This window comes from Lasioglossum baleicum, chromosome 20, assembly GCF_051020765.1.
Source record: "Lasioglossum baleicum chromosome 20, iyLasBale1, whole genome shotgun sequence".
Taxonomy (NCBI): domain Eukaryota; kingdom Metazoa; phylum Arthropoda; class Insecta; order Hymenoptera; family Halictidae; genus Lasioglossum; species Lasioglossum baleicum.
The window spans coordinates 5,006,980-5,021,794 of record NC_134948.1 but is presented as its reverse complement, the minus strand read 5'-3'; the positions used below and the strand labels follow the sequence as shown (position 1 = coordinate 5,021,794).

Here is a 14,815-nt window from a genome sequence, read left to right as displayed (position 1 = left end):
ACGGATCCACTGTATATCTCCATTGATTCGGTGACGGTATGCATGGTCGGTAATCTGTTTGCATTTTTTTTTTCAAAAGGGGAAAACATAAACAACCTCGCGTTTACGTATTTTAAAAGATTCTTCGGCATGTATATATTTCAAATATTATTTTTCGTAGTATGTTACAAATATACAGTGACATTCAAATAAGAAAATTCTATAAAAATTTCTCAAAAATAACAACGCTATACAAATATATTTACATCATTTGGGTCTTTACATATTCTTTTCTGTGAAAAAACATTTTTACTAAATCCTATTTTTACTGGAAGTTTAATCATTGGTCCTTCGAAGAGTGAAATCGTAGGTTTTAACAATGAACAATTAGATTTGACAAAAATCCAACGAGATCGTATCGATTTCCGACCTTGGACATTAGACTCGTTCGATTCTTGTGGAAACAGTCAGTCTATGGTAACAAAGAAGTAGTTTAAAAATTTCGATTCGATTCCTCTTCGCCACTTTTTATTCCTTCTTTGTGTCCTCGCGCGAATGTTCCTTGGCTAACAATTTCTTTTCTACAATAATTACATGTATCACGACGGTGGTTTCTCTAATGCCATATTGTGATCCAAATGATCACAGTGTATAGGACATTGATGGTAGGACACAGCGCTAGCATGACCCGATCTTCCGGAAGTCATAAGCTCTCCTTGCTCCCACACATCCTCCGCAGGATTATAGATTTCTACAATTCTTAAAAAGTTCTCTCCGTCGTATCCTCCTAAAAGAGCATCATCAAGGGAATCAAGTACTCGAATATCAACGAGTGCAGCTTAACAGGTTGGGGTGTACAGTTGTTCTTACCCATTGCATACAACTTTCCATCTAGAACCGTCACGCTGAGTGCACTACGGGCAATAGTAACGCTACTAACAAATTCCCATACGTCTTTTTCTGTGTCGTATCTTTCGACAGAATTTAATTGTCTAGTTCCATCGTATCCACCTACAACGTATATATATTGACCGAGATTAGCTACTCCAGCCCCTGACCGACTGCTCTTCATCGGCGAAACCATTGTCCATTCGTCATTCTCAGGGTGGTAACATTCTACAGAGTTCAAACGATTCGTCCCGTCGAAGCCACCGATCGCGTAGAGTAATCTGTTGGTGTTAACATTCACGTAAGCATTGTTTCGGGTTTGTAACTTTAAGGGGATAGACTCTCGTTTCCAGGATTGCAAGGGTGTAGAATTACGCCTCGTAAACGTAAAAATAGGACTTCTGAGTACTGGAAAACCCCATCTTTGCATTATCGAGAAATGAGAAGGCGCATCCCGCACCCTTGCAATCCTAGGAACGAGTCCAGCAGTGATCGAATATAATTTACCTATTTACCACCGCTACTCCAACGCCCAATCTTTTGATGTGCATCGATTTCACGTTGCTCCACGCATCCATATCGGGATCGTAGCATTCAACGCTACTGTGATACTCTGCACCAGCGCTACCTCCTACAGCGTACAACAATCCATCCATCACCGCTACTCCTACGCGGTTTCGCGGTACAGACATTGGACTACACGCTCTCCATTGATCTGTAACTGGATTGTACCTATCAACCCAATCACTGTCGTATCTGTGCACAGAATGAAAGGTCTTTAACTTCGACTCTAGTCTGTTCCGTCGCTCTTCCCTCACGATGTGCTTACCTACTCTCCGGCGAGTTGTTCCTCCCGCCGACAGCGTAAAACATGCCCTTCAAAAATGCTCCGCCTAAACCGGATCTAGGAACGACCAGTTTCGCGTGTTGCGTCCAGCTCTTCTCGTCCGCGTTATACCCTTCCAAAACGTCCAGCGAATGTTTCAGAAATCCGCCGGCGATGTATATAACTCTTCGAGTGTTCGGTGTTCTCTCTTTGACGACCGGCTTTTTGTGCAGGGTCAAGTCTTTAAATATTTGTGCAAGGTACTCTTTGCATGCAGGTACCTTTTTTAATACGTCACAGTTCTTCATCTGATCCCTAAGAAAATTCGGGGTGAGGTACTGGCACCTGACCGCGTGCAGTATGTGCTCCATTTTCGCTCCTCTGGCTTCTTCGTTGTACTTTACCCATTTCAACACGGCATTGTACACTTCTCTCTCTTCCTGCACGTTCAGCTCGTCTCTTCTCACTAGGGCTACCAATTGTATCGCAGATAATTGCAGAAACTCCTCTTCCTGACATATTTGACTAAAATGTTGAACAATAAATTGATTCGCTTTCTGGTGTAAACCCTGACAGTTATGTTGCTCGGCGAAATTCGCGATTCCAATCGCGTTCGTCGGATCTAACTGTTTTTCCAGAAATGTGCAACAGGCCTCTATGACATTACTAACCTGCGATGAAAACGACAATAAATATGTATACAGAGAGGAAAAAAAAAATTGCGTACTAAAACATTAACTCCTTCGATATTAATGTACCTGGAACATAGTGGCTGCCGACAAAAGTGAACACACCGTGATCTCTGTAACCCTTATCTGACCGGTGTACATAAAGAACATTAGACGCGCCATTGCAGTTGGACAGACACCCTGAAGTTTCACCCTGTTCATTTCAGATTCTTTCAAGCCTCCTGTAAACATCGCCTATAACATTACGAATGGTTTTATTCGTTGTTCTACAATAACCGCGTTAACGTTCTATAAATTACCTTGAAATACGGACTGGCAGCTGCTAGAATAACTTTATGCGCGTGGAACAGTTCCGAGCCCACTTCCAGCACAACATCGGTGAGCATGTGATGAGTACGCATAATGAACATCATCTTCATGGCATCCTTGATGTAGCTGGTCATATGAAATGTCATGTCACCGAGGTCTTCATGTCTATCCATACCCTCCAGATCTTTATCATCGGATGCCATGAACGGCAAACTAGATCCAAGATTCTGATACTGGAAGCTGCTACGAGCTTCCTTTCTGTTGGAACAATCTCTCTTGACTTCATCCATTAAAATAAACTGAAAAAAAATATTGGAAAATCAAACGTGGAGGTCCAGTGGCATTCGATAACCATTCGAGTGCCGGAACGGAGCGTTCCTGAGTTCGCTGTTTAACGGGATAGTCTCGTTTCTTTTCATATCTTTGTTTACAAGGTGTAATTTGCATTATTCGGCAGCATGTAGCTATCACACAGCTGCGCATGTAGCTATTTTCATAGTTATGCCTTGTAAATGTAAACACAGGACTTTTGAGGGATACAGCGGTCTAGATTGATCTTTTATCCCTAGCGCTTTTGACTACTGAAAAACCCCATCCTTGCATTATTGAAAAATGAGAAATGAGACTACCCCCTTATCGGTCGAACCTTTCCACGCTCGGACTTTGTCAACGCGTGTTTTCACTGTTGCCGTTCACGAGAATCGTTCGAAAACGGAAATTCGTACTGTCACAAGTTTCGGCGGTTCACACCGAGCATGGATTAACGAAGCAGAGTAGCTTTATCCCGATGTCGAACATTTTTCGATTCGTATTTTCGTGCAAGACCTGTGACACTCGGAACGGTTACCAAACACGATGCGTTCGTGTGACGCGATAATCAACGCACTATATGTATTCGCCTTGCATTTATCTTGAAAAACGATCGCGTGAATACACGCGTTGTAACGCAAACACTTACACGAATGACTAAGAAGCCAAGACAGGCCCTCCGACGGATTGAGAAAAATGCGAATATATTTAAATGGAACTCGTGTGCTCGGCCGTGTCAATTTTCTTGACATCCGTCGTGATCAAGAGGGGGGGAATGGATGGAGCCGAGCGGTCATAATTCGACGATTAATTCATCGATGATGCACTGTATGACTTAGATGAGAATTAGGCGAATGCACTCTCCCTCAGGTTCTCTCGGCTCTCGGTGAGCGCGAGCGCGATTATGGTTGCTGGAGACAGTGTGCGCGCACGCGTTCAATCTACAGTTTACGGGACGTTACAATAAACCACACACGGTGCAGTGTTCCTTTAGTCCGAGCCTCGGAATAGATAAACATTAAAAACAGTGTTTTTCTTGTCTCGACCACTGCACAATCCTGCGGACGCTCGTGTATGTATCCTTTCTTTTTGAGAAATTTGTCATGCGCGCAACAAACAGCGTCTATAGGGTTATCCCATCGAAACAAGTCGATAACCGTCTGCTATCAGCCATAGTCGACACAGATTGTCTGTGGAATCGAATAAGTATCAGGGGGAATATCTTTTCTCGGTATTTATGTACGGGGGTGACAAAATTGTCGGACGCCGAGCGGACACGTGATTATTAACACGATTGTAACCGGTACTCGGTTGTCAATTGTGTCGCGTCAAGCATCACACCATCAAACACGCACACACACTTCGGTAAATCGAAAATTTTTGTGAGACGAGCAACAGCAGCAGCACCGACAGGAACCGCGCCGTCGGAACAGACACAAACGAAAGTTCGACCATGAAACAGCACTCGTGATCGTAGATGACGTGAATGACTTGCAAATTCTTCGGTTCGCGCGCTTACTCTGCCCGATGAACCACGTATTAGCTATCGCGTCGCACGCGCGTTGACTCTGTACTTTTCGGACCACTCATTTTCTCCGCACCTTTGAACCACCAGTTCCGCTGGCTTTTTCACGTATCATGGTTCGATTTGTACGAGATCCGATAATCCATTAGACACCTGGATACCATTTAGCCGACCACCTCTGTAAATATTGTACTACACCGTAACTTTCGAGTTACACGCCGTTTTCCGAGAAATAAAATACGTAGAACGTTGAATATTGTTAGCCTACATGAGAAGGTTTGTCAGTTTCATTTTAAGATCACATATACCCCGACGGCACACCGGCTCGGTTTCAGCCTGGCCCCTGTGCACAAAAGGGCGCGTTTTCCGCCTGCCGAGGGCTCGAGCCCAGGGCCTGCCGGCCGGGCTAGGATTCAGCCGATTTGCAAGATTGCAAGGGTGCGGGATTCGCGTTCTCATTGCGTGATAATACAAACACGGGTTTTTTCAGTAGTCAAAAACGCCAAATAAAGGTCAATCTAGGCAGCAATCGCCCTCAAAGGTCTTATTTATTAACTTATTATACTTTTGTCGGTAACAAGGGAGACTGCTACGCATTTGCAAAGTACTGCCACATTGATGCGACCCGCCCTGTGTCGCGCATGCGCGAGAAAAGTTGGGCCCAATCGAAGCACTGATTGGCCACATTAGTGTGATACCGTGCTGCCCTCTCAAAAACAGGCTGAATCCCAGCCCGGCCGTCAGGCTCTGGGCTCGAGCCCCCGGCAGGTGAAAATCGCGCCCTTTTGTGCACAGGGGCCAGGCTAAATCGTCCTGATTTGGTCTCAACGCTGAGCCAAGCATTGCGTTAGCCCGTAACGTGTCGGGCTGGGGCTCGGCTAGCTGGGTCCGGCGGTGGGCTCGGGCAGACTGTGCTGTCGGGGTATATAATGGACTTCGGTTTTTCTCTTGACCCCTGTGATAAGCTAGACCAGGCATGTCACAGCCCGACCAAAACGTTAATAAAAAGAAATTGCAACGTTAATAAAAAGAAATGTGTTCCTTCTTTATTTGGAGTTTCTACTGCGGCCCTCGAATAAATTTATAATACCTGACGAGGCCGACGAGGCCCGTGTTGGTAAACGAGTTCGAAACCTCGTGGTGCACTACGATTTAGAAACAATTGTAATCGGTTTATTTATAAAGGCGTCAACCTTGGTAGTAGAATACACATGCAGAAAATGAACTCTATATGTTCTATCGAGTTTATTAAAATATTTTGACATTGTCTTGCAGATAGATCTTTATTCGATAAAAGCTTATAGACGACGGTACACATTATTAAATATCGATCGTTATCGATCGGTGATCGTTCTCCGTCGAAGTTCGTATACGTGGTATTCGATGAATGAAGAACGCCGCGTATTTTGAGACAATATATTTATTTCTTATTAATATGGAGTTTTCAACAATAACAGTGTAATAGTAGGCGTAACAAGAGAGACGAGGTAGGTTACGAGGAACCTAACCTAATACCGTACGCCAACAAGTCACCGCGTCAACAGAATACTCGTGATTGTTTATGGCTACAATAATAAGGTTTCTCCCTACTTTTATGCTCTACGGATAGTTTTTACTATTTCACTAAAGTTGCGTGCACCGTGCTCTTTTTTTCTCTCCTTTGTTTTCTCGTTTGTTTTGTTCGCCGCGAAGTCGAAATTCGAAATAGATCGGACACAGATTTTGCAACTTTAATGTAATCGACAGACTGCGGATCGGTTTGTGGCATTGCAGCATATTCATTGCTTTCTCTCCGGAAATACTTAGTTTCGATATATATTCAGAGCAATAGAAAAAAATCGATGGAACCTTATACAGGGTGTCTCAATTAACTTTTGTTCACTCCGAACAATTAAACGATACATTTTATGAAAATTGTAAAACATCAAATTTAAATGGTTTCGAGGGGCCCGTTTCGTACGGTACTTGTTTTTTTTATGGGTGGAGACGTTTCGGAGATTTCAAGGTCACCTTCATTTTTTTTACGGAATGACCTAATTTTTACAATTTTCATAAAACGGAGTGAACAAGTTAGCTGAAACACCCTGTATATATGTATGCATCACGCATCCGCAGTCTACATAGCGTAGTCAGACTACTGAATGGGGGGTGCGATCAATCGAATCAAATGTTTCTATATTATATATATCGAAACATGAGAAAGAAATCGTATACAGTATGAAAATTCAATGACGATAGAATTTGATATATCTTTTAATCAACAACTGGCTTCGATCATTCAATTCTGTGCAATCGAGAAGCTTACGAATACGTTTTCCTCGTATGCGCAAAATTCCGTTGTAACGGTCACCGAAAATATACATTTTTGTAGATACAGGAATTTGATTCCGTGCATAGAATTCTCGATGATTTAAAATTCTCTCTTTGTATTCCACGTTTCTCGATTTTTGCATTATATTCCTGTTCTCGACGAAGCGATAAGACGTTTCTCTTTCCCACTGAAGGTCGAGTAGTAGTATTATATGAGATGCGTATATGCAACGTTTGATCGTTGTCGATGTATTTTTTGAATACATGAAAAGAAAAAGTATTTCGCGAGACGTTCTTTGATTCGGTATGATTGTAACGTTAGTTGGCAGGACTCCGAAAATTAATATAACATTAGTTGAAATTATGGCAGTGCTTTGTAGTGTATAATAATCTTATTGCCATTAGAGATGGAATTAATATATTATGGCTAATACGATGCTAATAAGAATGTTTTAAGTACTATTTACATTTCTAAAAACCGAATGGTAAAGATGTACTTTAGACTTATCGAGCAACGCACAGCTATAGCCTTCTCTTCTGACAATCTTTTCCCTGTTGTTTTGATTTCTGGTCGCATCGAATGTATCGCTTAGAAATTACTGCCAGCACTTTGTAATATCAATTTAAGTGGAAAGAAAAGAGCAATGGTAAATTCAACGGCAAGTACAGTGGTAATTCAACCGAAAAACGAAAATCCTCTAGAAAATAATCTTCTTATTTTATATAGGCCGATATATATATATTTCTCAGCGATCTCTGTGTTACTTTTCATTCTAAAAATTAGCAAAAATAGTACACACGGTCCAACAAAAATATTTGCTCTATTCTTTCCATACATTCTTCCAACTGTACAGGTTCTTGTTGGCGCACAATGAAGTAGGGGGCTCGACCTTTAATTCAGTGCAATAATGTCTCTTCAGGTATCTAGTAGAAGACACGTATGTACAAGGACTTTCAGAAGATAGATTTCTTTTATACATGCCTGAACGAATCGCAAACACAACATATACATATATTTATATATCTTTATATATACACGTATACATGTATACAGCACACGCGTTCGCGTGTACGGTCTACGTATACATGTACACGTGACCACTACTGAACCAAATTACTGGCAGAACCCACTTATCAAAAAATTATAGCTACCGTTAATATAATAAGTCTATTTTTGATTTATTTAGGCTTGGGTGACTCTAGACTGGCCCCCTATATTTGTATTTTGATTATCTCCTGAATGAATTGCAATACAATGTTGAATCAACACCAAACAATGTAATTCGACCAAACAAGATAAAGGATAAAGAAATATCGGTGTCATCGTGTGTTATTAATTGGCGAGTACACTACGCGTTTATCAACGTGTTGTCAGATAAAAGCGACTGGCGTGAACCTATGTATACAGGGTGTCCTATTCGAAGCGTTTACACTTCGTACACGGTGTATACGGTAAGGTGCGTTCACGACCATACACAAATCACGATTTAAATCGAAATGAACGAGTAATGCAATTATTCAGAACACTTTCATCGGTAATAGTCACCTGTGTGTGTGTGTGCGTGTGTGTACGCGCGTACGCGTTTGCACGTATATATACAGTCTGTCGCAAAAGTTCGCATACTTTATCAACATCAATGAACTTATCAATTAAAATTCAATCCATTCCGCGAATCCACTGTTGTTGTACGACCAGTTGCCAGACAAGTTTCGCTTTGCGTTCAATGTTTTCGTTTCACTGTATGTATGAAGATATTCGGAATTTTCCACGTTTACGGAAACTTTTACGGCCGACTGTACGCGTACGTATGCGACACGCGCGCGCATGTACGCCAGTATGTGTGTAATCATACAGCAAAATCGAACTCATCGGAGACATTTGATCACTATGAAAGTTACTGCGTCGAGCAAGATTCACACGGCTTACATTCACTGGGAGAGCTTACATTTCGACAGTTTAAAGACTCTGCAACCTGTTAGCCGGGGAGTACGAGCTGGCTCGTCTAGCGTGTTCAACGAACGCTTCACCTCCTTATTTATACCGCTAAGAATCCTTACATTCTGCTTACGTGGGGATAGTAATCTATATTAGTATAAACTATATGTTACGCGTTCGCACGGTACACGATCGACAAATGTCGCCCCGGTTAACAGGTTCATCGAGATAAGTCCAAATACAACGGTCTACCGTGAAAACTATGAAACTAAACGACGTCTATTTAGCTCTACACCTCCGATAGTAATATTAGAGAGAGTTGTTTGTTCGGAATACGAGATTATAATGCTATTCAAGTAAAGAATTGGGCGGATCGACTACTCCTAAGGCCTCGCTCATCAATTATTTAAAATTATAACTTTTTCGTTAGTCCCGTACATCCACTCTACAAAGTCTAGCAATCGAATAGCAGGAGCAAACGAGAGAGAGAGAGAGAGAGAGAGAGCGAGAGAGCGAATTAGGTTAAGTTCAATAGTCATGTCTCATTTCATGAGTCTTGAATGCTGCTCAAAATCGATAAGGTTTCAACGAGTACACCTGCAATTTACTCGGTCCATATAAGTTAGTTTCGAAGACGGGTACGATAGTGTACGGATAACTGTCGCTTTCTGCCCCCAGCATTCTTTATGCGTGACGGGACTTTCGGTGAGCATGCGCCTCTTATCTATACAAAATAAACTTTCTACGCACGTCATTATAGTCCTGAATCTTTCCGCTCTATTCCCAAAGTTTACTCGGAGGCATCGATACGTTGTACAGAGGATAATTGTCGCGATCAAACCGCAGCCGTTCGCGCAATTATTCGTGCACTATTGCAAACAAACGACAGAATGTTTCTCTCATCGCACAATGCGAAACAACAGTTGTCTTTTTGTTCGTTCTCTCTGTTTCTCTTACTTCCTTTGATTACTTCAATTCCCGAAACGACGTGTCATGCAATTCCTGGGACAAATCTCGTCTCTTATCAGTCTAACGAACCGATCAAGGGTAATGCCGCAATTCAACTACGGATACAGCAAACACGCGATTACCTTTTCACGAATTTTAAATTGTCATGGATAAACCGAGTCATCGTTACGATGGCATATTTGGTGTTTGCTAATTGGGGATTCCCCACGATCGGTACAGAAATGATACATCTTGAAATTTCTCCTCGTTCGCCGAGAACGATAATGTATAGCCTGCGGGACTTTATGCAAAATAAAAATTCAATTTCTTAGTATGTTCAACCACTTGTACTATAACATCGAGTCAGACTCGCGACGAAGATTCTGAAAGGAGTTCAGAATTCATTTTCTTGTTGTTAATGTACAGTAGATATAAATTTTCTCCTTCTTCTAGGAAATTATGAATTAAAAAAGAAGTTCCGATCAATGAAACCGTCAAATAAATCGTAGCGCATAAATGCATAAAATCCGCAGTCTATTAATGTATACCCCTCACAAAGCGTGTCACAGTAGGGATTTCTAGACAACATTGTGAGCGCCCGTTTCGTTAATCAATGGTCATTTTATGCCGGGAGTCCGTTGAGCGAGTCTCTCTCTCCCTTCGAGATACCGTATTTAACGATAAAGTGGCAGTATGCGATGCAGTATTATCCGATTCAGCAAAATATTCTCGTACCTCAGACCGGTATTCTTAGCTTTAACAATTTTGTTCTTGGTGTCTCTTATCCATGACTATGTACAAATGCTTCTGAACAAATCGCGGTACAACCGAAACAAGTACTGGGATATCTACGTTGAACGAGTACTCAAGTACTTGGATGTGCGTCGAATCTAAATTGAGTGGGTATCCGAGTACTCAAGTTCGGAACAAGTTCTAAAAGCTGAATCGTGTTCTCCTTTTCGATTGTATCATGATTTCGGTGGATCTATGTATAATAACACATACGCGCGCACACACATACACACTTACCCCTCCCCGTCCCCTCGTCGAAATGATCGCGATGGATGGATGAACGTGTGCGTAAACGGAACGACTGTGATCATGATTTCGAAAAATGGAATTGAGCCTGCGTTACGCAACGTAGATATAGAAAGAAAGTCGAGAAATACACGGCAGTGCAGAATGTCGTCTACGTTTTTATACATATCGTGTTGTACGAGGAAAGACTCGCCCAGGCTGACACGGGTGTAATCCCGTAGAGTTTCAAATGCCAACAAGAAAATATTTTAGTACTCGGTCGCAAGTATTTTCCGCTACTCGTTAAGACATCTCTACTAAAAAGTTTATAGCACACACTGTTAATTTTTCGCTCTCTCCCTTAGATAATGTCCCCTCCCATCCCCCTGTATTCTAATTTATAGTTTATCAATGTACGCAACAACGCTGAACAGACAAAGAGATTCCCCCGTTGAATATCTCTTCTTCCTGTCTTTGTTATACAAACCTTCCCCCCCCCAACCCCCACAGTGCTGCTGGAGAGTGCCTACGCGCGCTTGTGTGTATATGTGTGTGTGTGTGTATGTACGTATGGTTTTCTTTTTTGTTTTTTGTTTTAAACGCTTTTTTTTTGTTGTTTTTGCCTTTTGCATTAAATTGTCGGATTTCCTCTACAAATTGACCTATAAATCTCTGATATTGCTTAAATCAATCAAAGCCCCTCAGAGGCAACGATCATCCCCGAAGCGCCCGGTGCTTGCAAGAACTCTGACAAACCAGCGGTCACCGTCTATCAAGGAGGATGCAAGTCACGGTGATGTTGCCTGGCAGTCAGGATCGCCTTCAGCTCGGACTCTAACTGTTTTTTCGTTCGTTCGCTTACCGATCGGCCACCCACGACCGGTTGGGCGGTGAAACGTGGGGACGGTAGGTCCGCCATCGATTTACCACTGGTGTCCCGGTTCTCATGGCTTCTGGCTCGGCGTATCGGCTTCTTGATCGGCAGGCCGACCTCGTCGATCGTTTTCTTGCTCGGCAACGTGGTCACCTCTTCGCCGGGCATCTTCTTCACCGGCAAGCTGGCGACGACATCGAGCAACGTCATCTTCTTCTCGTGCGACGGGCGCTCCAGTGACAACGTCATCTCCTGGTTCAAGGTGTATGTGGACCCGCCACCACCACCTCCTCCACCACCAGCCACCGTTTCCGAGGACCTGGTCAGGTCTATGGTGCCCGAACCCCAATCCCGGGACAACTTCCGGCCAACAGCGGACGTCAACGGGAGAGGAGGGCTCTTGGACGAAGGATGGTGACTCGGTGGCAACCTCAATGTCGCGAATACTGGGAACGATTGTCCACGCTTCGCCGGACTGCGAGAGTATCTAGGCGTTGTTGCCGGAGCACCACCTCCCCCAGGTTGCTCGACCTTGGGCACAGAAGGACCCGTGCCAACCGAGTCGCTTCTAGTCGGCGGCAGCGGCCGTAAAGTCGCACTGCCACCAAAGTGAGAGCCTAAACGCGGGGGTGGTGAACCACCGTCACCGTGGCTCAGTCGACGACCAACAGTTTCCAAGGGACTTCTCGCGCGAAGATTCGTGTTGCTCAAAGTGAACTCTCTGGGCTTCATTGGCGCCTCCAAACTGACCGGGGACAGACCCAGTCTAGAGCTGGATAGATTCGTCGAGCTCCTGCTCTTCTCAGACCTCTTCGGGCTGTGCGGCATCAGAGGACTCTTGCTTCGACTCCTTTCCCGACCCTTTATCGTACCTTTGTCCTCTTTCTTGAGCGTCGACACTGACTTCTGTTGTTGTTCCTCCGGGGCTGTTTCTATCTTCTCTTCCTGTTGCACTCTGTCGGATGACGTGTAAGATAGTGAGTAAGATCCAATTTTGGAAGAATTCGATGTACAGTCACTCGCAGTAATATTCGGGCACTTAAGATTAGACCATACGACATCAATATTTTTTGTTGGAGAAGAATTAGAATAGTTAGCTTACTACGTGACATGAAAGAGAAATTTTGGAAAAATTGCAATTGATCGGAATTGCGGAGTATATGAAGTTACAACGCTTTGAATATGGATGATTTTTGTAATGAGAATTTATCGATCCTTTGACTTTGCACGCCAGTGTAGATTTTCATATATTACCTTCGGATCTCCTGGATCATCTCGAAGAACTGAGCTTTACTCTTGCGTCTCTGACGCTGTTCGTGTTCCTTCTAGAACATGGTTTCCTTGTAGATATATGCCGGGCAGAAGGGATCGTGGTGTGAAACGAAAATGCACTTACTCGTTTGACGCTCTTCTGGAACAGTGAGGCGATTTGTCCCTGTCTGACAGTGTGCACCAACTCTCGAGCTGCATGGTGAGGGGACACCAGTTCCACGCAGTTGATGAACCTATACAGCTTCTGCGAGAAGAACATCACGTTCCGACTGCGCCATGTAGAGCCCAACGGTTTGTGTCTTAACCTCGGCAACGTGTACTTGTAGAACAAATGTTCTCCGGCTAGTATAACGGTTCCCAGAACCATGCCCATTCCGAGCAAACAAAATACACCTGCCACGGATGCCACGCCTAAGGGCCTGGCTTGACCTCCTAGCTTATGTTCCAGACCCGTGTCTATGCTTTTTCTTCCTCTCATACAGGGTAGACCACCGTACCTACAAAGTATACATTATTTTTCAATTCACGGATCAATTGAAACGAAATGTATTAGGTCGTGTCCGATTCCTAATAGTTCTCGGTGAAATTGTTGCAATCATTTACCATTTATCTTGCAAGATATCCAGCAAACCGGTGCTCGTGTAGTTCGCTATTACTTTCGATATACTCTCTTTGAGAGGGTGCCCCTTGGTGAGGGCAACCGCGTACGTATCCTCGTTTATCGTATCGCCTATCTTCTGCAAACGGCAGCCGTCGTCCGTCGCTCGATAAAAGTCCAAAATGGGTGTGTCGGCTATAAGGATGTCCAAACTACCGTTTCTTAATCTCTCGACGCCTTCGGCGACGTTCGACAGAGAATACCGGGCCATGTGTGACCATAATTCCGGATTCGCTTTCTGAACATAGTACTCGGCCGCGGACGCTCTGGGTGCGCCGACCTTTTGCAGCAGTAACTGCAATGTACAAATAGTTCATATAGTACAATAAACTCTCCTGTAATACGATAGTACTCACGCTTTTGTCGTGATAGTTGCTGCTGACTGCGGAGTGGAAGAACAAATCCGCGATCAGAGCAGCAATGTTCGCCGTGTACGTGGCTACGAATATGACCGAGAAGCCACCCCAGATGTTGATGAGAAACTTGTTAGGCCAGGACTTGGGCGCTTTGAAGGCGAGCAGGTGTCCGCACAAAAGACCCCACATCACCCACCAAGCGGAGGCGATGGAGAAGTTCTTGCTTCGTTGTCTACCCCATGGGTTCAACCCGAACGGGCTGAACCATTCGTACAGTGCTACTGCTATGGCAGTAAAGTTCAAGGACGTGAAGACTGCGATCCACAGTTCGGTGCTGAACGGAAAGAGGAACGCGAACAATGATATCGCGGGCTGCAACTTCGGCGCTGTGAGGAAGCTCACTCCGCTGAAGTAGTAAGGTGTGGTGAAGTCGACCACCTTGGCTCTGTGAGCGGACACGCTCAAAGGAGCGAATGCCAGCTGTGCCCTGCCGGTGACCAGCTCTCCCATTATGCCATTCCATGTGCCGCTTCTGCCATTCCTCTTCCCAAACAGACCGTCCTTCACCACGTACAAATCGTAACGAAATCCAAGTTCGCGGGACACCAGGGACAAAAAGTCCATAGTTAAACCGTAGCAACACATCACCGAGTTCCCGTGGCGGCAGAAAATTCCTCTGAGGCAGATACCCTCTTGCAAGCTCGTCACCATCGTGAACGGCGACGCTAATGCTGTCACTATGCGGTACATAGGCATGCCTATCTTCTCGCCACCTTGCTCCAGATAGGCTGGCACGATCCCACCCCCCGGCCAAATGATGCTGTCGAGGTAAACCTCTTTTCCACCTTTAACAGTTCCTACTTTGGTCCATCTGGAAAATCACACCAAAACGCGTGTTTTATTTTCACGAAATAAAAAT

General features: G+C 44.0%; 3 protein-coding genes across 6 annotated transcripts in view; 1 reads left to right on the top strand and 2 right to left on the bottom strand.

The window, feature by feature from the left end:
• Positions 1–47: 47 nt before the first annotated feature.
• On the bottom strand, positions 48–4,752 carry Keap1 (kelch like ECH associated protein 1). 3 transcript variants are annotated; one of them, XM_076444149.1, is made up of 7 exons: positions 4,602–4,752; positions 2,682–2,990; positions 2,452–2,616; positions 1,697–2,364; positions 1,375–1,623; positions 850–1,148; positions 48–766 (listed from the first exon to the last, which is right to left on the bottom strand). In XM_076444149.1, exons 1-7 carry the CDS (start codon positions 4,638–4,640, stop codon positions 579–581), a joined length of 1,917 nt encoding a protein of 638 aa, XP_076300264.1. In that variant the 5' UTR covers positions 4,641–4,752; the 3' UTR covers positions 48–578. The 3 variants fall into 3 exon arrangements, with proteins under 3 accessions (XP_076300264.1, XP_076300266.1, XP_076300265.1); XM_076444151.1 differs by lacking the exon at positions 4,602–4,752 and adding an exon at positions 3,338–3,568 and having other exon boundaries at positions 50–766; XM_076444150.1 differs by lacking the exon at positions 4,602–4,752 and adding an exon at positions 3,650–3,934 and having other exon boundaries at positions 51–766.
• Atg7 (Autophagy-related 7) overlaps positions 3,931–14,815 on the top strand; it is a 24,234-nt gene continuing 13,349 nt past the window's right edge. The window contains exon 1 of the mRNA XM_076444146.1: positions 3,931–4,072. The gene's annotated coding sequence lies outside the window, so the exon portion shown is untranslated. The remainder of the gene's footprint in view (positions 4,073–14,815) is intronic.
• The window catches only part of LOC143218732 (uncharacterized), a 12,038-nt gene continuing 3,152 nt past the window's right edge, over positions 5,930–14,815 (bottom strand). Inside the window, exons 4-8 of one of the 2 annotated variants that reach the window (XM_076444133.1) lie at positions 13,897–14,767; positions 13,486–13,835; positions 13,007–13,379; positions 12,865–12,932; positions 5,930–12,565 (exon numbers count right to left, since the gene is read on the bottom strand). In XM_076444133.1, coding sequence (XP_076300248.1) covers positions 11,509–12,565; positions 12,865–12,932; positions 13,007–13,379; positions 13,486–13,835; positions 13,897–14,767 — 2,719 coding nt within the window. In that variant the 3' untranslated portion in view covers positions 5,930–11,508. Of the gene's footprint in view, positions 12,566–12,864; positions 12,936–13,006; positions 13,380–13,485; positions 13,836–13,896; positions 14,768–14,815 lie in introns of both variants that reach the window. The other variant, XM_076444132.1, reaches the window with a different exon arrangement.

What these genes read in the sequence shown, in the direction of transcription:
- Keap1 (XM_076444149.1), bottom strand. Translation starts at nt 4,640, where the DNA reads ATGATACGTGAAAAAGCCAGCGGAACTGGTGGTTCAAAG. An exon ending in CTGCCAGTCCGTATTTCAAG is followed by an intron (nt 2,617 to 2,681) that starts GTAATTTATAGA and finishes GTAATGTTATAG; the next exon opens with GCGATGTTTACAGGAGGCTT. An exon ending in TGGAAAGTTGTATGCAATGG is followed by an intron (nt 767 to 849) that starts GTAAGAACAACT and finishes ATGCTCTTTTAG; the next exon opens with GAGGATACGACGGAGAGAAC.